Genomic DNA, 23,315 nt, shown 5'->3' on the forward strand with positions numbered 1-23,315 from the left:
CTCCTTGGGATGTTTAAAGCTTGGGAAATCTTTTTGTATCCAAATCCGGCTTTAAACTTCTTCACAACAGTATCTCGGACCTGCCTGGTGTGTTCCTTGTTCTTCATGATGCTCTCTGCGCTTTTAACGGACCTCTGAGACTATCGCAGTGCAGGTGCATTTATACGGAGACTTGATTACACACAGGTGGATTGTATTTATCATCATTAGTCATTTAGGTCAACATTGGATCATTCAGAGATCCTCACTGAACTTCTGGAGAGAGTTTGCTGCACTGAAAGTAAAGGGGCTGAATAATTTTGCACGCCCAATTTTTCAGTTTTTGATTTGTTAAAAAAGTTTGAAATATCCAATAAATGTCGTTCCACTTCATTATTGTGTCCCACTTGTTGTTGATTCTTCACAAAAAAATACAGTTTTATATCTGTGGCAAAAGGTTGCAAAGTTCAAGGGGGCCGAATACTTTCGCAAGGCACTGTATATGGTGCCAACACTGTGAGGATTGTAAGCCTGTTTAGAATGTTTTAAATCTCCCACAATTTATAGTTTATATGTTGTTTAATTGCCATCTAGTGGTGAATCGTGAGATTGCAAGGCCATTTTCAACACCAACCAGATGCAGAGAATTGATAACAATTAAACAAAAATGATATAGATATAAGCACACTAGATACAGGTAGGAACTGGATGCACTCTATGGATTGTTTTTTAAACTTCTGTTGTTTTATTTTCTAAACAAGTTAGAAGAATATCTCATTGAACCCATACTGACTGTATGTATGTATCCATCTACTAGTTTGTGCTTATTAAATCACATCCTGAGAATGAAGCTATTCATGAATGATATTTCACATCAATCAATTGCCAATACACAGTGCACTAATGACAAACCCTAACATATGAACCAACGATTATTATTGCAGCTATGAGTATGACATATTTTCTAATATTGGGATGTTAAAGAGCTCTTTCTCCCAAACAAAACTTAAATAAGATTGAATAACACAACTGAATATACACCATTTGATATATACACTATATACTCATTGACTAATATATGAACGTATGATATCACACCAATAGAATTCATATTGCCATAGCCAATACAAAGGCTACACTATCAAATGTGTGGAACAGTCAACTTTGGATAATTGCACTCTGTTTCCGTACAGTGTAGTTTTTCAGATACATGATTTGGATCGGCTCAGGATATCTGCATGCTCCAGTTAAGTGGAGCTGGAAACAGTGCTTGTATTCATGCCAGTCCAAGCAACTGCATACTGTACGTCAGGAGTTGACTGTACTTTAGGCCCTAGAAATGGGTGGACACTGACATGAGGTCATTTGGATCTACAGTATGAACAGCAAACTGTTGACAAACTGCACACATTTCCTATACAACATATATATACAGAACTCTAAGTAACAAAACAAACTGTTTTACCTTACTTTAGCCTTTACTTACTGTTAAGATATCATCTATATTTCCTGTCGAAAACATTTAATGCAAGGCAATCAGTAAGTCTACAACAATATATGTAAAAGTTAAAAAATATTGAAGACCTTTCTAAGCTTTCTAAGATAATTCTAAAGCAGGATTCTCCAACCCTGTTCCTGGAGAGCTACCGTCCTGTAGGTTCACACCAACCTTGTTCATGGAGAGCTACTGTCCTGTAGGTTCACACCAACCCTGTTCCTGGAGAGCTACCGTCCTCAGAAGAGGAAGTGGGAGAGACTGGAGATCTCCAGGAACAGGGTTGGTGTGAACCTACAGGACGGTAGATCTCCAGGAACAGGGTTGGTGTGAACCTACAGGACGGTAGCTCTCCAGGAACAGGGTTGGAGAGCCTTGCCCTAAAGGGATATCACACACACAGTGCAGAGGAATCTTCTCATTACTAAAACTCGTATATATAACTTATTTACAGAGAAAGCCAGCTCCTCGTCTGTGTAGAGTATATTTGGATGCTGTGAGTCAGTATGATTATTATTGGGATCAATTCTGTGTGTGGGATCTAATCTATGTTTGTTTGAGTGTGTATAGACAACCCAGCAGAGAGCAATGTTCTGTGTTTGTGGCATGACTTCCCCTTCCTTACTATTCCGCTGTAGATCTTTGGAAAATATTGCACTTGTCCAAGACCAACAGCCATTCTGAAAGCACTGGAGCCACTAGTCTTGAATAGAATGTTCCAGGAATCTTCTTGCTGTCATCCTGCTGTCAATCATCATGTAAGGGGCATGTCCTTGAGCCTACAGACACTCCTCCTCTTTTACGTACAGGATCTCATGGGCTGAACTAGGGACCTTATAGACAGACAGAGACAGACAGTCAAAAAAACAAGTGTGTGTAACGGTGACTAACCCCATTCCGTACAAATCTGCGGAGGAAAGTTGAAAAAACGGACCCCTCTGACGCTGTACGTTAAATTGTGACGTGTCATGACGTGAAGCACAGCGCGCACAATGCAACTCATTCTGTGTCGTACAGCCTCTCTCCACCAGGGGTAGCACTTCTCTCAGATTAAAAACAAGAAAAGGGACAGGGACAAGGTAAGGGCGGATATCTAGTCATTTTTTGCTTCATCACTTGCAAGCCATCATGACTCTCACTGTTTACTTCTGAAGATAACTTTAGCGGCGCTCTAAAAACCAGATTCAAATTGGACACAAACCTTCCAATAGGTCTGTAATGACACGTTATATAAACTCTTTATAGGGCTTTATTTACATTCTAGAGGTGATAAGTTGGACAGATCGGGTGAAATACACATCTGTCCTTTTCACTATCACGGAGGAGGTTTCGCTTCCCCACCCGCCATTTTTTAAAAGACCCCACGGAGCTCATTGCCATATGGGATCATGCAGAGATGGGCATCATGAAGGTCTCGTCATTGATTTTGTTGGAAAGGGGAGAAATTTAGCTTTACAATGGTATTGATATTACAGTTGAGCTGGAAGTATTACATTTTTGGGGTGCTAAAATAAGGTCAATTGTACAGACCAGCGCGATGTACAGAAGTGAGTTAGTTAATGTTATGTGTGTGACAACATGCAGAGCAATATTCCAGCACCTGGTTAACTCCTCCAACCACCAGCAGGCGGTCCCTGATGACGATGGAGGAGGCGGAGCATCGTGGCATTGCCATAGGAACCAGTCTCTCCCACTTCCTCTTCTGAGGGTGGAAGGCTTCCACCGTGTCGAGAACTGAGGGTTGGTGACCTGGGGACCACACCCGGCCATCACACGTTGTCAAGACCAACTAGGTGTCAACAAAAACACACATATACAGGCACATATACACGCACATTCACACTCCCTCCCTCACCAAGTCCTCCTGCTACAACCATCCTGCCCCTGAGGAAAGCTGAGGCGAAGTCAGCCCTCTTAGTCTTCATGGCCACCGTGTCCTCTGACTTCAGCCATGACCCTGGGGGGACAGGAGAGGATGATGTTAACACTTTTTAGTGGAGGCATTGAAGTGTTGTAAAATCCACTTTGACCACTGCATAAAACATGTTTCTTTGTTCTGCCAATTCTGCAAGCTACAATTTGGTGTTCTTGAATGCTGGTGGCATCACAACTCAGTAATACTGTGCGCACCATGAATACAAATGTCCTCGCACTCACACCTGGGCACAATGCACGCACACACACCAAACTATCAGGTCAGGGCCCAAGATATTGGAAATAAGAAGAAAGAGACAATTTCACGATGAAACCAACAAGTCGGTACATTTCAATCGCTTCAAAGGAGAAAAACAAGATTATTCCCTCCTGCAGTCTGGCAGGAGGTGACCTCTGGAGTAAAATTGCATATTATTTACACTTCTACTTAGGCAAACACTTGTGTGGCTAAAGACGGTGAAACTATTTCAGGGAAACAGCAAATAGGGAGGATACACAGTGCGTTATTCAAGTCCTCTTTTTAAGCTTTTATGTTGTGCCTCATCTGTCTGTAGGACGTTAAGTATTTCTGGCATCACAATCAGCTCCACAGCTCCACAGAGAGAGTCAGAGGGGGAGAGAGAGAAACTGAACCAGCAGATAAAAGCACTGTGTTAATAAACTGTTTTGATGCCAGCCCAGACTTGAACTTGAAAGGGAATAAGGCAGAGCACAGCTGGCGACAGGCACACTCCTCTGCCAAGGCCTCTGTTGTTGATGTGGTGGCTGGCTGGCACTCTCAGGGGCTTCCTCTAAATAACTTGTTTTAAACATATCACATTCAGCAGTAAGGAAGTTCCCTTCAGATTCAGAGTGAGGGGAACACACTAACACACTAGCAGGAAGACAGATCAGAGAGTTTAGTTGCTCTACTACAGATAGCTAAACTAGCAGGGACTGGATATATTATAGTAAGTGGTGCAGTTAATGTACAGCAACAGTCAAACGTTTGGACACACCTACTTATTCAAGGGTTTTTCTTTATTTGTTACTATTTCCTACATTGTAGAATAATAGTGAAGACCTCAAAACTATGAAATAACACATATGGAATCATGTAGTAACCAAAAAAGTATTAAACAAGATTCTTGAAGGACGCCAGCCTTTGCCTTGATGACAACTTTGCACACTCATTCTCTCAACCAGCTTCATGAGGAAGTCACCTAGAATGCATTTCAATAACAGGTTTTTCTTGTTAAAAGTTAAATAGTGGAATTTCTTCCCTTCTTAATGCTTTTGAGCCAATCAGTTGTGTTGTGACAAGGTAGGGTTGGTACACAGAACATAGCCCTATTTGGTAAAACACCAAGTCCATATTATGGCAAGAACAGCTCAAATAAGCAAAGAGAAACGACAGTCCATCATTACTTTAAGACACGAAGGTCCGTCAATCTGGAAAATGCCATGAACTTTGAAAGTTTCTTCAAGTGCAGTCGCAAAAACCATCAAGAGCTATGATGAAACTGGCTCTCATGAGGACCGCCACAGGAAAGGAAGACCCAGAGCTACCTCTGCTGCAAAGGATAAGTTCATTAGAGTTAACTGCATTTCAGATTGCAGCCCAAATAAATGCTTCACAGAGTTCAAGTAACAGACACACCTCAACATCAACTGTTCAGAGGTGACTACATGAATCAGGCCTTCATGGTCGAATTGCTGTAAAGAAACCACTACTAAAGGACACCAATAATAATAAGAGACTTGTTTGGGCCAAGAAACACGAGCAATGGACATTAGACCAGTGGAAATCTGTCCTTTGGTCTGATCCGTCCAAATTGGAGATTTTTGGTTACAACCGCCATGTCTTTGTGAGATGCAGAGTAGGTGAACAGATGATCTCTGCATGTGTGGTTCCCACCTTGAAGCATTTAGGAGGAGGTGTGATGGTGTGGAGGTACTTTGCTGGTGACACTGTCTGTGATTTATTTCGAATTCAAGGCACACTTAACCAGCATGGCCACCACAGCATTCTGGAACAACCTCAACCCAATTGAAATGTTTGGGATGAGATGGACCGCAGGGTGAAGGAAAATCAGCCAAAAGGTGCTCAGTATATGTGGGAAAAGCATTCCAGGTGAAGCTGGTTGAGAGAATGCCAAGAGTGTGAAAAGCTGTCATCAAGGCAAAGTGTGGCTACTTTGAAAAATCTCAAATGTAAAATATATTTAGAATTGGTTTTTTTGCCCCCTTTGTTACCCCGCCTTGGCTCATTACTGTGATTCATTGCTGATTCCTGTCTGTAGCTCACTAGTCCCTATGAGGTGTCTAGTGATACAGGTTATTGGCTCTGTAGGCATTTAGTTGTTGGTAGGGGAGTCGCGGGAACGAGGAGGGTTGGACACGACCATGCTATTATCCCACACACAGTCTCTGGGGTTCATATGAGCCCCCAAATGAGCTGTCTGTTAAAATAGAAAGGGTCACTGTTTCAGAGCTGTCTGTCCCTTTCTCAGCTAGGTTACAAGGCGCTTTGTCGCCAATACCTATGACTGGTCGGTAGGGTAACCTCCATGATAATGTTTTTTTCTGGGTCTATTTTTAATGCATGCGGTCCAGCGCTGGGTGCCATCCGGTTACCGGAACGCATCTTACCGCCTAAACCAATGAGGGTATGTTACTGGTCACCGGACCCAGAGTGGGACGATCGGTAGTTTTCACCATTGTTAAAAGTGCTTCCTCCTGTATGTGAGTTAGAAGAAAAGTCTTCCTTCTCCAAGTTCAGTCACACGGTCGTCAAGAGTGGTGCAAATGGAAGAAGAACCAATCTCTCCCAGTCACTTCAGATGACACTACACAAGATTCTCACTGTCTGCTCCAACCAATGGCTGGCATGCACAGTGTCGCCCTGGATCATGTGAACAGTGATGTCAGGGTACAGGCTACAATTGGTTGCCCCCACACTTCTGCAGCGTCGTCATGTCGACTGTTCCCGAGGCCTCAGTGCCCGTTTTGAGGGAGGAAATATCCTCCATCTCCAGAAGCAGGCAATCTGAGTGGTTCCTGTGTCGAAGATCTGGGACTGCTGGTACAGCCGGTACTCCTGGTTACGAAAAGGGGACTTTGTGTCTCATTCTAGAGAATGTGCCCTCAACAAGCATCTCCAGAATCTACAAACAGAATGTTCACGAGCCGCCGGCTATTACAGCGATTGACTGGTGGGAGCTACTGTCCCGTATTCAGTCTCTAGGCTTCATAAGAAACTAGAAAAAGAGCTGTCTGACTCTGCGCATTCTGTTTCTGGGTCTCGAGCTAAACTCACGGACGGTGTCCGGGTTCCGGCTCTGCTTAGACAAATTTTGTCTGGGTCACAGGGCGTTTTCACCAGTGCCTATGCCTGCTGGGGATGATGGCTTCTGTGATGGAAGTTGTTCCCATGAGGCTTTTGTTGATAAGGCCCGTCCAGCGCTGAGTGCTATCCACTCACCTGGCCGCATCTCACAGCCTAAGCCGGTCGCTTCAGGTGTCCCTGTCAGGGTGTGGTGCGCTGTACGAAGACAACTCAATTAGGGGGGTATGGTCACTGGTGCAGAGTGCACCGCATGTCAGTTATCCGGAGTATCTGGCGCCGGCAAGAACCAGTAATATGTCAGTGGTGGCGTGCATCAACAGAAGGAGAGAGACTCCTAAACTCTCCCTCTGGGGAGCGGTGCAAACATACGGTGTCCTCAACTCAGGTGCAGACCTTTTATCCAGGTGGGACCCTCTCTCTCAGTAGTGGAGGCTCTCCCAGGTATGGAACATTTTTGTCACGGCCAACGTAGATCTTTACATATTGAAATAAAACCTGTAGTGTCGTCTGTTTTTCATTGATGAGGGCACGAGTGCCCCGTTGGGAGCCGACGCTCTGGCACACCAGTGGCCCCAGACCCTCCTTTATTTGTTTCCTTAGTGGGTCCCCCGGAAGGGTTTACCATTGATTGTTGTGGCTCTCCATTGGCCCAGGCAGCCTTGGTTCACGGAGACATTCGCCTTTTAGGTGGGGACCCGTGGAAACTCCTGTTGCGCAGGGACCTGTTGTCCCTGTTTGTCAAGCGAGGCTAGAGATTTGGTTCCTATGGGCCTAATCTGATGGCTCGAGGTTTACCTCTGAATGTTATTCCTACCGTTCAGTCTGCAAGGGCGCCCTCCACGAGAGGGCTGTATGCGTATCAGTGACAAGCGTTTGAGCTCTGGTGCCAAGATAAAGGACTTTTCACTGCTCTGTGAGGGGCATACTTATGTTCTTACAGGGGCTTTACAAGCATTCTCCACTTTAAAAGTGTACATGTGCGCTGTATCGGCGTGTCATGTGGGAATTGATGGAACCTCACTGGGGGCTCACCCCCTGGTGGTGCGGTTCCTGTAAGGTGTACGTCGTCTCGGTTTTGTGTGTAGATTGATGAGGGGGAAAATCAAATGAATCCATTTTAAAATAAGGCTGTAACGTAACAAAATGTGGAAAAAGTCTAGGGGTCTGAAGAGCAACAGAGGTTACATGCCCTGTGTTCGGTGCGAGCTTTACGCAGGTACATTGAACAGACCCAGGATATCCGGTTATGTGATCAAGGTTTTGTCTGTTTTGCTAATCCAGCTCGCAGCAGGGCGCTCTCTAAACAGCGCCTCTCCCACTGGATTATGGATATCTTTTGTGAGGTTTTATCTCCTGGATGTCACTTCTCCCAGTGTAGCTGTTCTTACGGCTGCAACAGGGGAAAGTCACTAGGCAGCGCGCCATGTGCTCAACACCCAGACTGATGCATCTGGGTGGTCAGTTCTGGGTGGTCAGTTCAGTTCGGCCATGTGCTCAACACCCAGACTGATGCATCTGGGTGGTCAGTTCAGTTCGGCCATGTGCTCAACAACCAGACTGATGCATCTGGCGGGGTCAGTTCTGGGTGGTCAGTTCAGTTCGGCCATGTGCTCAACAACCAGACTGATGCATCTGGCGGGGTCAGTTCTGGGTGGTCAGTTCAGTTCGGCCATGTGCCGTTTAATTTCATTTCCTTTGGGGTCAGCTTGGTACGTGATTATATTTCCCCATAGTACAGCGTTTCCCAAACTTAGACCTGGGCACCCCAGGGGATGCTGATTGTTTTTGCTATTTTGCACACTGGTTTTCAGTCAACATTCTCTAAGGACATTAAAGAATGGATAAGTATAGCCATGATTGCGATACAGGGTATAATATCCCAGATTCCCTGTGTGTGAGTTGTAGACTCTGTGGGGAAAGAAAGATAATAAAGCAATCTGTTTCTGAATCCTGTAATTGAAACATCTCCCTCCTCGCTATAGCTGGTCTCCCATCTCATCTCCACTTAGATTAGATTGGGAGGGGGTGTGAATGGGTCTTATTGTTTACCGTGTGTGTGTGTGTGTGTGTGTGTGTGTGTGTGTGTGTGTGTGTGTGTGTGTGTGTCTGTGTGTGTATGTGTGTGCCTGAGGAGGGTAGAGTAAATGAATGTATAATATATCTGGAGTAAAACACAGACAGACAGACAGACAGACAGACAGACAGACAGACAGACAGACAGACAGACAGACAGACAGACAGACAGACAGACAGACAGACAGACAGACAGACAGACAGACAGACAGACAGACAGACAGACAGACAGACAGACAGACAGACAGGCAGACAGGCAGGCAGACAGACAGACAGACACACTGACATTCTCACTGAGGTGTTAGATTAGTATTCAGACTCCTACTGCTCCTTTCATTTGGCTTTGTTTGGGAAAAATACAAAAATACTAATGCGTGAGAAAATACCCTACTGTCTGAAATTACTTATCGATTTTTTCTCCCTGGTCTCTTCTCAATTTGATATTTTGTTATTCAGAGATTTCTTTCTGTGAGACGAAAAATAAGTAATTTTTTCCAGGAATATGAGATGTGTGTGTGCAGCATGCAGCCAGCGGGGACAAGCTTCTTACATTTAGAGAATTCATTTTCTTTGGGGAGAAATTCAATAGGATGACTGTCTGACAGGCACCTTTAAAATTAATAGGAGACACTATCACTATCACTATCACTCACACACACACACACACACACACACACACACACACACACACACACACACACACACACACACACACACACACACACACACACACACACACACACACACACACACACACACACACACACACACACACACACACACACACACACACACCAAACCCCCAAGCTGACAAGGTACAAATCTGTCGTTCTGCCCCTGAACAGGCAGTTAACCCACTGCTCCTAGGCTGCCATTGAAAATAAGAATTTGTTCTTAACTGACTTGCCTAGTTAAATAAAGGTAAAAAAATAAAAAAATAAACACACACACTGTTTGTGTATGTCTTTGTACGTGTGTTCTAAATTCTACATGTAGAGAGTGGTCTTTCTCCTAACTCTCTCTCAGATTTGCAGTGTGGCTTTTACAATAGAATAGGACTTTATTGTCTTCCTGGAGAAGGGAATCAGTGCACTTACATGTATGTTTGTGTGTGTGTGTTCTTGGTGGTCTATACCCTGGTTAGTATCAAAGATGTTGACGTTCTTGGTGAATTTGGAGCTCTGGTGGCCTCCTCCCTTCCTCAGCCCCCCCAGCAGACACAGCCTCCCCGAACTGTCCCAGAACATGCCCCCGTACGAACGTTTACACGGCATGTTGGGTAGTGTAGTCCAGGAGCGTGTCTCTGAGTCGTATACCTCGAAGACCTTCAACGTGCGTTTACACTGACGCCCACCTAGGGAGAACACACACACTTAGTATACTCTGCGGGCGCTGATGATGTGGACCTCAATTAAGGCAGTCCACCGCAACTCACTGATTCAGAGGGGTTGGGTTAAATGCGGAAGACACATTTCGGTTGAATGCATACCATTGTGAAACTGACTAGCTATCCCCTTTCCTCCTTCCCATTACACATGCAAACATGCACACACACACACACACACACACACACACACACACACACACACACACCCTTTCCTTACCTGCCACGTAGATCTTGTTGCCCAGCAGGTGTGCGGTAGCGTCATACCGCGGTGTGGGCATAGGGGGCAGTAGTGCCCACACGTCCTTCCTCATGTCATACTGCTGCAGTATACTACGGGGGAGCAGGTCTGCACCCATACCCCCTACAGCCAACGCACGTCCATCTACAGAGAGGTGAGAGAGAGAAAGATAGACAAAGACAGCGAGAGGGGGGTAGAGAGAGAGGAGGGAGGGGAGGGAGGGGAGGAGGTAAAAACTGAGCCAAAAACATGTTTCTGGTCATGTATAGAATGTGCAACTAACTATGAACAGTGAGCAACCCCCACCCTACACACCTTTCACAATGATGGCCACCCCCATCAGTGCTTCTCTGAGGGCGCTCCTCTTCCTCCACCTCCCCTCCTCTGTGTTGTACACCTCCACCACCTTCAGGGGGCGCTGGTCATCCCCTACACCGCCCACCACCAGGATCTGCTTGCCCAGCACCGCCACGGCCGTACCTGCCCGAGGGGTGGGCATGGGGGGAAGGCTCAGCCACCGGTCCCCCTGATAACAACAATCAATAAAGTGTCATTATATGGTTGTTTAGTCCTGTTATATTTGAACTGTGTGTGTTCTTTGTTTAATCCTGTGTGTGTGTGTGTGTGTGTGTGTGTGTGTGTGTGTGTGTGTGTGTGTGTGTGTGTGTGTGTGTGTGTGTGTTTCTGTGTGTGTGTGTGTGTGTGTGTGTGTGTGTGTGTGTGTGTGTGTGTGTGTGTGTGTGTGTGTGTGTGTGTGTGTGGGTGTGTTTCTGTGTGTGTGTGTGTGTGTGTGTGTGTGTGTGTGTGTGTGTGTGTGTGTGTGTGTGTGTGTGTGTGCGCCAACCTACCTCTGGAGAGTAGAGTTCTAAGGCTGGGGAGGGCCTCCCTGCAGCATCACAGCCCCCCAGCATGTACATCTGCCCCCCCACCTCCGCCAGGGAGTGGTAGACACGCCCGCTGGGCAGCCGTGCCAGGCTCTGCCAGTGAAACTCATGGGCCGAGGGCACAGACATCTCTATCTCAACCCAGGGAAGGGACGGGTTGCTGGGGGAGAGGTGAGGGTGAAGTGGGTCCAGGGAACCAGAGGGAGATGGACAGGGTTAGCACCCCGGGGTATAGAGCCGTGTCTTGGGGAAGAGCTACGAAAGTGGTGTTGTCAGGAGATCCAGTGACCTAGGTGGAAAGATAGGGGGTAAAGTAAGGTCCGCAAAGCCCAGGCAGAGGCTCTTCCACTGGAGTTTACTACTGGCTCAGACTGGGTCCTGCAGGAAATGAGAGAGAAGGATGGTTAGTATGGAACAGGAAGGACATAAAAAGGCCTCATCTAATTTCCCAATGACTCATTATATGGTCATTGAGCAGATGCTTCTAATCAAAGCAACCTACAGCCAGTGGCGCCTCGTCATTCACTTGTTTTCTAGCTTTCCTGCTTTGCATGTTATTTTGGCATTAATACGAGTCACATATCAGTTTGCAAACAATGTAAAAAAAAATATATATATATAATTGAGTTAATAAAGCCGCATACAAACATGGTCTCTTTGTTGTTTTGAATGGTCATCCAAATCCAAATCTAAATCCGGCCTCTTTCTAGAGCTACGACCTGAAGATCAATGACGTCATCATGATTCACCTTGTTTTTTTCCAGAGTTCCCAGTTGTTTTGAAAGCACCATAAATCCAAAGAATGCCAGACTCTAATGACAAAATTTGCCCACGAAGGACCCCTGCGCCACCTTCCTGTTCAAGTGAGCACAGCAAAACAAGGTGAGTCCAAAAATGTATTGTATGCTGCTGCATAAATGATGTAATATGCCAGGAGATATGTATACTGTAATTATGAAAGTAATTCTATGTGTATGTTGTGTAGTAACATGTTAGTAGCCCATATGCCTCACCCTAATAATTTGGTCTATTTACCCCTCTTAATTTCACTTACTTTTCTGACTTGGTGGTGCACATGTAGCCTACAACCTGTTTTAGAGAAATGTAATCATTGAATATTGTAAGAGCTTTCATTGTCTGCTTATATGTCCCCTTTATTTATCCTACGGTTCTGACTTGGTGTACAGGGAGAACACTGTAAGAATGGCCCATGTTCTGAATTCTGTCGCTGTACATTTCAAAAGTGCTAAACAAATAGTTATATTGACTACGTCCGTCCTAGCTCGCTCATTAATGTCTTAATCGAATTTACGGATTGCCTTGTATCCTCTTGTCGTCCCCTTATGCCATAGTTTGTACATCTCAGTTGTCATTAGAAACCACATTTGTTTAAGCAAGTCAGCCATAACAGCTATGTTTTTTTAAAGGTAGTAAATGAGGCTGAATGAACTGTTTCGCTGCCAGACAAGGCTGATGTTGAGACAGCTTTATGTAGGTCCTAACAGTTTGTGGGCACCGTTTGTCACCGTTATAGTGCAATTAATGTATTGTTTAGTGTTGTGGCTTTGCTGGCAAGCATCCCACTTGTTATTTTTTTGGCCCCACCAACATTTCCATGCTAAAATTGCCACTGCCTACAGCAATTTACTTTTCAACAGATTGGATGTTCACTCAAACATAATTGGTCACTCAAACATAATTGGCTTACTTCAGTACAAATTTGTGTGGGTTTGGCACATTCAACAACGGAAGTTTAGTTCGTCTCTCCATCCATTTTCACTGTTTGACCACAATGCACTATATTCCCTAAAGAGTTCCCACTACTGTCAAAGTGTGTATATGCAGTAGACAGATTCTTTGTCTCTCTGTCTCTCCCTCATCCCTCCTTCTGTCTTTGTCTGCTCTCTCTCTCTCTCATCAGGCTGTCATACCTTTCTTCCAATCGCAAACAGACAAATAAAAGGAAGAGAGAGACACTTCTTTAGAATATTTTTTATTCTCTTTGGAACATTTGAGTGCAGGGATGGGTTACCATAGAAACAGTGACATGTGTTGTTGTGAGGGTACAGAGTTCCACCCAGTCAGTATATTGTTTGGTTTGGTTTTAATAATGGATGAAAGAAAAGCATAACAGCCAATAAAAGCTGTGGTGTTGTTCTCCACTCTGACCCAGGCAGGCAGAGTCTTGTTAGTGAGACAGGATTGCATTCTCCTGTTGTGCCTTGCAGAGCATATTAATTGCAATCTGTAACCGATTTTGCTTCACCACATCTTTCTTTAATTAACTGCTTGAACATTTTGAGATCAACAGAAGTTCCACCAGCACCCACGTAAGTCGTTCACAATCAGCATGCATCTCTTTCCAAACTTTTAATTAGTTAGTCTCCCTCGGCTCGTTCCCTTTATATCCACAAATTGTCCCCTCGTACAGCAGTTCCAACAACAGTGTTCATGCTGGGTTGGGTTTAAATAAACGGACACCCAGGAGAGCCAATCAATGCTAGGGCCATAAAACTGCTGCTCTAACGTCGTCATCAAATCCAATTCAATGCAGCACAAACACAGTCCAACACGGCTTCATTCCACTCATACAAGGCTGTCCACACTAAGGTGGATGACTCACTGACTTTCCAACACAGTAGAATAACGGTGCTGGCCCCATGAGACCCAGACAGAGACGAGATCCAGATATATACAAACCTACCGTAGAACTGTCCATGTAGTATCTTTTAATACACTACTCCTGACTGCAGTTCTACACTGGTGTTTTACCAGCCTGGGGACTTGCTATACAGCAGTATACTGCTTATGCTATTATTCTTTGTTTACAGAGTTACAGCACAGTACAGTGCAAGAAGGTCGTCTATCACAGTGTCACACCACCCTGCAGGCTATCGTTACTCCTTAGAACTATCTGAAGAGCAAGAGAAGCATTCTCTCCACAGGGCCAAATATAGGGATTAGAACATCTCATCCTCATGTTTCATCACTACAAAAGTTGTATCAAGGATCGGTTCTGCCTGCATTCATTAGTGTCTGCAATGCTCTCCTGCTTCCTGATAATAGAAAATGTGTTTTCAATGAAAACGATGACAAGAACAACCTAGACGTTTGGTTTAAATGTCTCCACTGTTAGCTTGAGGCAATAACTTTCTTTCAATACTTGTTGTTGTACAGTATGTATGTTCACACACAAAAACACACAGACTTTCAGCTACATCTTCCCATTTGTATCAGCAACTGACACACAAACAGCAAATCAATAAGAATGAGAAATGCATCTCTTGGAGCTACTGTACTCAGTGAAGGGCAGTGGTCGCCAACCCTGTTCCTGGACACCTACAGGGTGTGCAGACTTTGTTACAGCCCATCACTAACACACAGAAATTCAGCTAATCAAGGCCCTGCAGTTGATTAGTAGAATCAGGCGTGTTAGTGGTGCTAGATCAAGGTTGGACCAGCTGATGTAAGGCTGTTGGCTGAGGCCAGGCCACTAAGTGATTATCCACATGACTAATTATATCTAACAGCTCATTGTCTCTCTCTCAATCAGGGGGTTTGACCTGATGAGCCTTGGGTCAATACACATTGGCAACGATGAGAAGAGGCCAAGTCAGCTCTCTCTCTCTCTCTCTCTCTCTCTCTGTCTCTCTCTCTCTCTCTCTGCTGTTTATACAGTAACTTACTGACAGTCAGCTACCTGTAAATTACTGTAAAAAATGTATGGTAACTTAATATACCCTTTTCTTACAGTTACTTACAGGTAACTGGCTGCTAATAAACACAACAGGATAATTATTTTTACAATGTTGAATCAGGCGCTGTCTGTCTCACCCTCCTGGCATCGCACGTGTGTTTGTGTCTGTGTGCTGTCTGTGTGTGAGTAAATGTGCTCTCTCGCTCGCATGCTTTTCGGTAAACAGCTGCTGTAAAAGCAGACCAATCGTTTCCATAGCAACCCAGCAGCATGCATACAGGCAGCACAAGCGGATGCAAGGCGGAATGACCAAGAGGTGATGATGTCACAATGAGAGCTGAGAATATCAAAAGCTGAGATAGAATGACACCCTATCTGCCAAATAACAGACCACTGTAGACTAGAACATGTCTCTAGACCAGAACATGTCCCTATAAATGAATATAAGGCCCGACACCCATCCCAACAATAAGCTAATATTCCTTTTTAATTATAAGATAGGTGCATTTGTCCTATTTCACACATATACAAGTGTGTATTATAAGCATGTGAATTGTATATTATTTGTTGTCACGTTCTGACCTTTATTTCCTTTGTTTTGTATTTATTTCTCCTTCACCACAGGAAAACCCTTACAGGATCACCCACCTTAACAGGACCAAGCGGCGTGGTAAACAGCAGCTGCAGCATAAGCAGCAGCAGGAGAAGGAACAGAGGCAGCAGCAGCAGGAACAGCAACAGCGATGTCAGGATTTCGGGACATGGGAGCAGAATCTGGACTACACAACTTGGGAGGAGATAGACAGGTGGGCGGTCGACCCAGGGAGAGTGCCAGAGCCCGCCTGGGATTCGATGGAGCAGTGCGCGGAAGGTTACAGGAGAATGAGGTTGGCGAAGCGAACACGGCTGGCAAGGAAGCCCGAGAGGCAGCCCCAAAAATGTATTGGGGGGAGGCACACAGGAAGTGTGGCGAAGCCAGGTAGGAGACCTGCGCCAACTTCCTGTGCTTACCAGGGGGCGAGAGAGACCGGGCAGGCACCGTGTTATGCTGTGGAGCGCACGGTGTCCCCAGCTCCGCGTATCAGCCGGGCTAGAGTGAGCATTGAACCAAATGCCATGAAGCCGGTTCTACGCATCTGGTCCCCAGTGCGTCTCCTTGGGCCGGCTTACATGGCACCAGCCTTGTGCACGGTGTCCCCGGTTCGCCTGCATAGCCCAGTGCGGGCTATTCCACCTCGCCGCACTGGCAGCGCCACCGGGAGCATTCAACCGGGTAAGGTTGGGCAGGCTCGGTGCTCAAGAGCTCCAGTGCGCCTGCACGGTCCGGTCTATCCGGTACCACCTCCACGCACCAGCCCTCCGGTGGCAGCCCCCCGCACCAGGCTGTCTCTCCGTCTAACCCCTACAGGTGCTCCTGCCTGTCCAGCGCTGCCGGAGCCTTCCTCCTCTCCAGCGCAGCCGGAGTCTCCCACCTGTTCGGTGCTACCAGCGCCATCTGAGCCACCCGTCTGCCCAGCGCCGCCTGAGCCACCCGTCTGCCCAGCGCCGCCTGAGCCACCCGTCTGCCCAGCGCTGCCAGTGCCGACCGTCTGCCCAGCGCCGCCAGTCTGCCAGGTGCCGCCAGTCTGCCAGGAGCCGCCAGTGCCTCCAGTCTGCCAGGGGCCACCAGTGCCGACAGTCAGCCAGGGGCCGCCAGTGCCGCCAGTCAGCCAGGGGCCGCCAGTGCCGCCAGTCAGCCAGGGGTCGCCAGTGCCGCCAGTCAGCCCAGAGGCGCCAGAGCCCCTCAGCCCAGAGGCGCCAGAGCCCCTCAGCCCAGAGGCGCCAGAGCCCCTCAGCCCAGAGTCGCCAGAGCCCCTCAGCCCAGAGGCGCCAGAGCCCCTCAGCCCAGATGCGCCAGAGCCCCTCTGTCCCGAGCTGCCGCCCCTCTGTCCCGAGCAGCTCCACCTCTGTCCCGAGCAGCTGCACCTCTGTCCCGAGCTGCCCCTCTGTCCCGAGCTGCCCCTCTGTCCCGAGCTGCCGCCCCTCTGTCCCGAGCAACTCCACCTCTGTCCCGAGCAGCTGCACCTCTGTCCCAAGCTGCCCCTCTGTCCCGAGCTGCCCCTCTGTCCAGTGGGGTCATTGAGAGGGGTTGCCATGGTTAGAGAGCCACGGAGGCGGACAATGAGGCGGAATAAGACAATGGTGAAGTGGGGTCCGTGTCCCGCGCCAGAGCCACCACCGCGGACAGACGCCCACCCAGACCCTCCCCTATAGGTCAAGGTTTTGCGGCCGGAGTCCGCACCTTTGGGGGGGGGGGGGGGTACTGTCACGTTCTGACCTTTATTTCCTTTGTTTTGTATTTATTTAGTATGGTCAGGGCGTGAGTTGGGTGGGCAGTCTATGTTTGTTTTTCTAGGTTTTGGGTATTTCTATGTTTCGGCCTAGTATGGTTCTCAATCAGAGGCAGGTGTCATTAGTTGTCTCTGATTGAGAATCATACTTAGGTAGCCTGGGTTTCACTGTGTGTTTGTGGGTGATTGTTCCTGTCTCTGTGTTTGCACCAGATAGGACTGTTTAGGTTTTCGCACATTTATTGTTTTGTTAGTTATTTCATGTCTAGTTCCTTTATTAAAGAACATGAATAACCACCACGCTGCATTTTGGTCCACTTCTCCTTCACCACAGGAAAACCCTTACATTTGTGCATATCATATACCCCCTGAGCCACCCTCAGAGAGTGGGGTCAAGGCCAGGGATCAGCCATTATTGACAGCAACCCTGGAGCAATTAGGGTTATGTGCCTTGATCAAGGGCATTTCAAACGAATGTTCACCTAGTCAGCTCAAGTATTTCAACCAGCAAACTTCAGTTACTGACCCAATGCTCTTAACCGCTAGGCTACCTGTTGCCCATGTTTAACGTTGGCCAAACAGATATAGTCTTCATATATGTAGGCATCAAGGCAAAGAATGGAAGACACTGGAGCTGCTACTGTATAGATCAATATGATGTAATCATCATGACGTATAAGTTACCAGACACGGTCTCAGGGATGGCTAACCCTGGAGATCCCTTCAATCGCCATGAGTTAGGTAAATCTGCTTTTAGTTTTTATGAGCATCAAATGTGGAGAAAAATCTCCAAACATCCTTGTGTAATTGATGTGTATATAAATGCAGTATGTATAGTGTCATGGTTGTTTATTGATTTGTTCATGCAGATCTCATCTGTGAAAGAGACTGTGGTGTCAGCATGACTACCTGCTTAAATTAAGGTTAAATATTAAAAAAACAAATCACAGCACATGATGCAGGCATTCTGTTATTCAGACCAATGGACTTTATACTCAGTCAGACATACTGCTTTTAAATGCTAGTAAAACTAAGTGCATGCTCTTCAACCGATTGCTGCCCACACCCTCCCGCCCGACTAGCATCACTGCTCTGGACGGTTCTGACCTAGAATATGTGGACAACTACAAATACCTAGGTGTCTGGTTAGACTGTAAACTCTCCTTCTAGACTCACGTTAAGCATCTCCAATCCAAAATTAAATCTAGAAACGGCTTCCTATTTCGCAACAAAGCAACCTTCACTCATGCCGCCAAACATACCCTGATTATCCTACCAATCCTTGACTTTGGTGAAGTCATTTACAAAATAGCCCCCAATACTCTACTCAGCAAACTGGATGTAGTCTATCACAGTGACATCCGTTTTATCACCAAAGCCCCATATACAGTGCCTTGCGAAAGTATTCGGCCCCCTTGAACTTTGCGACCTTTTGCCACATTTCAGGCTTCAAATATAAAAATATAAAACTGTATTTTTTTGTGAAGAATCAACAACAAGTGGGACACAATCATGAAGTGGAACGACATTTATTGGATATTCCAAACTTTTTTAACAAATCATAAACTGAAAAATTGTGCGTGCAAAATTATTCAGCCCCTTTACTTTCAGTGCAGCAAACTCTCTCCAGAAGTTCAGTGAGGATCTCTGAATGATCCAATGTTGACCTAAATGACTAATGATGATAAATACAATCCACCTGTGTGTAATCAAGTCTCCGTATAAATGCACCTGCTCTGTGATAGTCTCAGAGGTCCGTTAAAAGCGCAGAGAGCATCATGAAGAACAAGGAACACACCAGGCAGGTCCGAGATACTGTTGTGAAGAAGTTTAAAGCCGGATTTGGATACAAAAAGATTTCCCAAGCTTTAAACATCCCAAGGAGCACTGTGCAAGCGATAATATTGAAATGGAAGGAGTATCAGAACACTGCAAATCTACCAAGACCTGGCCGTCCCTCTAAACTTTCAGCTCATACAAGGAGAAGACTGATCAGAGATGCAGCCAAGAGGCCCATGATCACTCTGGATGAACTGCAGAGATCTACAGCTGAGGTGGGAGACTCTGTCCATAGGACAACAATCAGTCGTATATTGCACAAATCTGGCCTTTATGGAAGAGTGGCAAGAAGAAAGCCATTTCTTAAAGATATCCATAAAAAGTGTAATTTAAAGTTTGCCACAAGCCACCTGGGAGACACACCAAACATGTGGAAGAAGGTGCTCTGGTCAGATGAAACCAAAATTGAACTTTTTGGCAACAATGCAAAACGTTATGTTTGGCGTAAAAGCAACACAGCTCATCACCCTGAACACACCATCCCCACTGTCAAACATGGTGGTGGCAGCATCATGGTTTGGGCCTGCTTTTCTTCAGCAGGGTCAGGGAAGATGGTTAAAATTGATGGGAAGATGGATGGAGCCAAATACAGGACCATTCTGGAAGAATACCTGATGGAGTCTGCAAAAGACCTGAGACTGGGACGGAGATTTGTCTTCCAACAAGACAATGATCCAAAACATAAAGCAAAATCTACAATGGAATGGTTAAAAAATAAACATATCCAGGTGTTAGAATGGCCAAGTCAAAGTCCAGACCTGAATCCAATCGAGAATCTGTGGAAAGAACTGAAAACTGCTGTTCACAAATGCTCTCCATCCAACCTCACTGAGCTCGAGCTGTTTTGCAAGGAGGAATGGGAAAAAATGTCAGTCTCTCGATGTGCAAAACTGATAGAGACATACCCCAAGCGACTTACAGCTGTAATCGCAGCAAAAGGTGGCGCTACAAAGTATTAACTTAAGGGGGCTGAATAATTTTGCGCGCCCAATTTTTCAGTTTTTGATTTGTTAAAAAAGTTTTAAATATCCAATAAATGTCGTTCCACTTCATGATTGTGTCCCACTTGTTGTTGATTCTTCACAAAAAATACAGTTTTATATCTTTATGTTTGAAGCCTGAAATGTGGCAAAAGGTCGCAAAGTTCAAGGGGGCCGAATACTTTCGCAAGGCACTGTACTTCCCACCACTGTGACCTGTATGCTCTCGTTGGCTGGCCCTCACTACATATCCGTCGCCAAACCCACTGGCTCCAGGTCATCTATAAGTGTTTGCTTGGTAAAGCCCCGCCTTATCTCAGCTCAATGGTCACCATAGCAACACCCACCCGTAGGATGCGCTCCAGCAGGTACATTGCACTGGTCATCCCCAAAGCCAACACTTCCTTTGGCCTCCTTTCCTTCCAGTTCTCTGCTACCAATGACTGGAATGAATTGCAAAAATCTCTGAAGCTGGAGTCTTATATCTCCCTCTCTAACTTTAAGCATCAGCTGTCAGAGCAGTTTACCGACCACTGTACCTGTACACAGCCCATCTGTAAATAGCACACCAGACTACCTCATCCCCATATTATTACTTACCCTCTTGCTGTTTTGCACTGTACATTACTCCTGCAAACACACACAAACACACAGACACTCAGTCAGTACACTGGCTGCTGGGTGGGAGAACCATTAGAAGGCATGAGCGCAGAAAGAGAGAGGGCAAAGAGCAAGAGTAAAGAGAGTGGGAAAGAAGGAAAGAGAGATGAGGGGAGTATTGAGTAGGAGTGGGATAAAAGAGGGAGTATTGCTAAGGTAGATAATGAGAGTGAGATGACTGATAGAGCAATAAAGGGATGGAAGAACAAGTAGAGGTATTGATGGTAGTTCTATTACAGAGGGGAGCCAGGGACACAGTACCCCCTATAGGATTTTATACTTCATTACTACTACTGTGTGTGTGTGTGTGTGTGTGTGTGTGTGTGTGTGTGTGTGTGTGTGTGTGTGTGTGTGTGTGTGTGTGTGTGTGTGTGTGTGTGTGTGAGAGAGAGAATGAGAGGGGGAATAAGGGGAAAGAAAGAGAGCCTACAGAACCAGTCTAACTATTTCTCCCGTGTCAGCAGAACGTGACTCTCTTGTGTCACTCTCTGCTGTGCTGACTGGGCCAGCAAGATGGAGACAAAAAGAGAGAGGGGTGAGGGGGAAGGGGACTGCCAAGGCTCCCAGCAGTGAGAGGTAGCAGACTGACAGGCCAAACTCCAGAGCTGTTAACTTTGGCAGAGTGGTCGTGGGCCTCAGTCTTCTTTTTGCACAAGCAATAAGGAGAGTTACCCAGAGCAGCTTTACAATGGCCTCAAGTGTTTGTATTTATTTCGCATGAACCACAAGTATCTCCATGCACAATGCACAGGTCCATTGATTTATAGGGCATTCATGACTGTAGGTAATTAATAGATGCTAAGAGGAGTGGAGGATGGAGAGAAGAAGTAAACAGAGGAGAGGATTTCAGTCGCTATTCAACTCAGTGGGTGACCCAGATCTCCCAGCCTTGCTACTAGCTGTATAGCGTGTGTGTTTGAGTCCGGGTTACACAGCCAGCCAGTCAGCATACAAATTACCCATCAGACTGAAAATGGCATGAGTCATTATTAATTCTCCTTTTCAGCACTATTCTCCTTATCACTACCAAGAGTACAGTCATGACCAACAACACCAACCTCGTCACTACTACCACAATCATCATCATCATCATCATCATCATCATCATCTTACCACTTGTAAAAAATAACAAGTTAGAACTGGAAAAGAGATAATAGGTCTAGTACAATTAATAATAGGTTTATAAGCTACTGTATGTATCGCACACTTATCTGTGATTTATTGAGGTGCACTCACCAGCATGGTCACATAAACTAGCTGTTACATAGTACACAGAAATACAGGACATTAAAATTAGTATATGTTACTTTTGGTATGGGTACATAAGACAGAAGGTTAATTAAGGCAAAAGATAAAGTGTGTAGGTTGGTCGGGATGGATGGATGATGATGATGGGCGGGCGTATAACGTCTAGCAACCCAAAGGTTGCGTGTCCGAATCTCATCACCGGCAACTATTTACCGGGCGGGCATATAACGCCAACATCTAGCAACCCAAACTTTGCAACTACTTAGCATGTTAGCTCTCCTAACCTTAACCCTAACCTTAACCCCAATCTCTAACTCCTAGCCTAGCTAAGGTTAGCTAACGTTAATGTTAGCCACGTAGCCACATACCTAACGTTAGCCACAACACATTGGAATTCGTAACATATCATAAGAAATGGATGATCGACATCCACAAATTAATACAAACCATACCAAACATAACATATCATACTAATTGGAGTGTCCCGGATTCACGTTTACTATGTTAAGTCTACACCTGAGTCCAGGTTGCACACACACACACACACACACTGGCCTCAGAAAAGTTGAACACAAAGCGGACACGGCGCTTGCAATGACAGGTCGGTCACATTAAGCGACAATATTTCAAATAATCCTTCTCACTTACTTTTCTATCCTCACGCTGTCCGATTTCTCCCAGATATTCTCTCCGTCTGCGTCTTTGCTGGGAAGGCTGAGAGATGGAGAGAGAAGCTTCAGTGCAATAATCCACCCGAGAAATAGACACTCCCTCCTTCCTCTCTTCTCGCTGGTTTAGCAGTGTGTTTTCGCAGTAAAACAGGCACTGGTAGTAGCGCACTCTAAAAATGTATGTTCAAATAAGCCCAACCACTTCCATCCTTCGTCATTATGTGGGTCACACTTGAAATAGGAATTTCTGCTTTCGCCGTAGCCTACTGGTTGTCATTCATACATGAATTGTGGAATAAGGAGGGTCGGCCGCTGTGCCATGCCGATAACCCACATCGCGCTCTGACACACGCTGACACACTTTTTACACCTTTTAATTGTAGGCCTAACAGCCATTTTTCATACAAAGAAAATCACTGAAATGTTTTTCCCTTCATAAATATTTTATAAGTCAGTACATAAAGCGCGTGGGGATTTTAGCATGTACATATTGGTGGGGCAAACACATCATTTTTGCCAGCAAAGCCACTACACAACACTAAACAATATATGCACTATAACGGTGATAAAC

At 45.8% G+C, this 23,315-nt stretch overlaps 1 protein-coding gene across 2 annotated transcripts; it reads right to left on the bottom strand.

Annotated features, from left to right (window-relative positions):
- Positions 1–701: 701 nt before the first annotated feature.
- On the bottom strand, positions 702–23,041 carry LOC109874813 (kelch domain-containing protein 8A). 2 transcript variants are annotated; one of them, XM_031818008.1, is made up of 8 exons: positions 22,722–23,041; positions 11,284–11,608; positions 10,751–10,961; positions 10,415–10,579; positions 9,946–10,164; positions 3,330–3,431; positions 3,075–3,223; positions 702–2,307 (listed from the first exon to the last, which is right to left on the bottom strand). In XM_031818008.1, the coding sequence occupies exons 2-8, from the start codon at positions 11,446–11,448 to the stop codon at positions 2,254–2,256; spliced, it is 1,065 nt and encodes a 354-aa protein (XP_031673868.1). In that variant the 5' UTR covers positions 11,449–11,608; positions 22,722–23,041; the 3' UTR covers positions 702–2,253. The 2 variants fall into 2 exon arrangements, with proteins under 2 accessions (XP_031673868.1, XP_031673894.1); XM_031818034.1 differs by having other exon boundaries at positions 1,813–2,307; positions 11,284–11,697; positions 22,722–23,029.
- Between the last annotated feature and the right edge of the window lie 274 nt (positions 23,042–23,315).

The sequence above is a fragment of the Oncorhynchus kisutch genome, linkage group LG1 (assembly GCF_002021735.2).
Source record: "Oncorhynchus kisutch isolate 150728-3 linkage group LG1, Okis_V2, whole genome shotgun sequence".
Lineage (NCBI taxonomy): Eukaryota > Metazoa > Chordata > Actinopteri > Salmoniformes > Salmonidae > Oncorhynchus > Oncorhynchus kisutch.

Excerpts from the sequence above, each read along its gene's own strand:
- LOC109874813 (XM_031818008.1), bottom strand. The coding sequence starts at position 11,448 with ATGTCTGTGCCCTCGGCCCATGAGTTTCACTGGCAGAGCCTGGCACGG. Across the intron at positions 3,432-9,945 it reads CATCTTTGATACTAACCAGG|GGTCATGGCTGAAGTCAGAG; the intron begins GTATAGACCACC and ends CTGTCCCCCCAG. Across the intron at positions 3,224-3,329 it reads GGTTGTAGCAGGAGGACTTG|GTCACCAACCCTCAGTTCTC; the intron begins GTGAGGGAGGGA and ends TGTGGTCCCCAG.